The following is a 571-nucleotide window of genomic DNA, read 5'->3' as shown; positions in this document are numbered from 1 at the left end:
GGAGCACTGCCCGCTAACCTTTGATGTCGAGCTGCGCGTGGATGACGTTCCCCATCACGGAGGTGTTGTGCAGGTTCTTCACCGTCTCCTTCGCCCCTCGGGTGCTGGTGAAGACCACCTTGGCCAGGCCCAGGTGCTTCTTGTTCTTGGGGTTGTACAGGATCTCGATCTCCTCCACGTCGCCGAACTTGCGGCACATCTCAGCCAGGAAGGCTTCCTTGACGTTGTCGTTGAGCCGGGCAAAGGTCACCTCCTTCAGTGGCACTGAGCCCACGTAATATTCGTCAAACTGTGTCGTTGTGGGGGTGGGGGGGGGGAACTGATAGGTACGTTTTAACTGGGGGGGGGGGTTGGGGGGTGGTGGGAGGTTTGCAGGGGAGGATCGTGGCTGATGCCAGATCCTACCCTTCCTGTCTCCCCTTCAACAACACCCCTCCACTCCCTTTTCCCCGCAGCCCTCGATTCTCCCCCATGCCAATGCTCGAGAATCTCTCCGTTTCAACCTTCAATACCCACACGGAGCTCCAAAGACACTCAGCCCTCCCGAGAGGAGCTCCTACTCTTAAAACTA

At 58.1% G+C, this 571-nt stretch overlaps 1 protein-coding gene across 1 annotated transcript in view; it reads right to left on the bottom strand.

The window, feature by feature from the left end:
* LOC125488312 (histone-lysine N-methyltransferase SETD1A-like) overlaps nt 1–571 on the bottom strand; it is a 6,099-nt gene that overhangs the window by 932 nt on the left and 4,596 nt on the right. Inside the window, exon 2 of the mRNA XM_048621263.1 lies at nt 19–289. Coding sequence (XP_048477220.1) covers nt 19–289 — 271 coding nt within the window. The remainder of the gene's footprint in view (nt 1–18; nt 290–571) is intronic.

This window comes from Rhincodon typus, unplaced genomic scaffold, assembly GCF_021869965.1.
Source record: "Rhincodon typus isolate 14 unplaced genomic scaffold, sRhiTyp1.1 hic_rhity00000330, whole genome shotgun sequence".
NCBI classification, from domain to species: domain Eukaryota; kingdom Metazoa; phylum Chordata; class Chondrichthyes; order Orectolobiformes; family Rhincodontidae; genus Rhincodon; species Rhincodon typus.
Note: the sequence above shows the minus strand (reverse complement) of the source record. Positions and strands in the feature narration are given on the sequence as shown.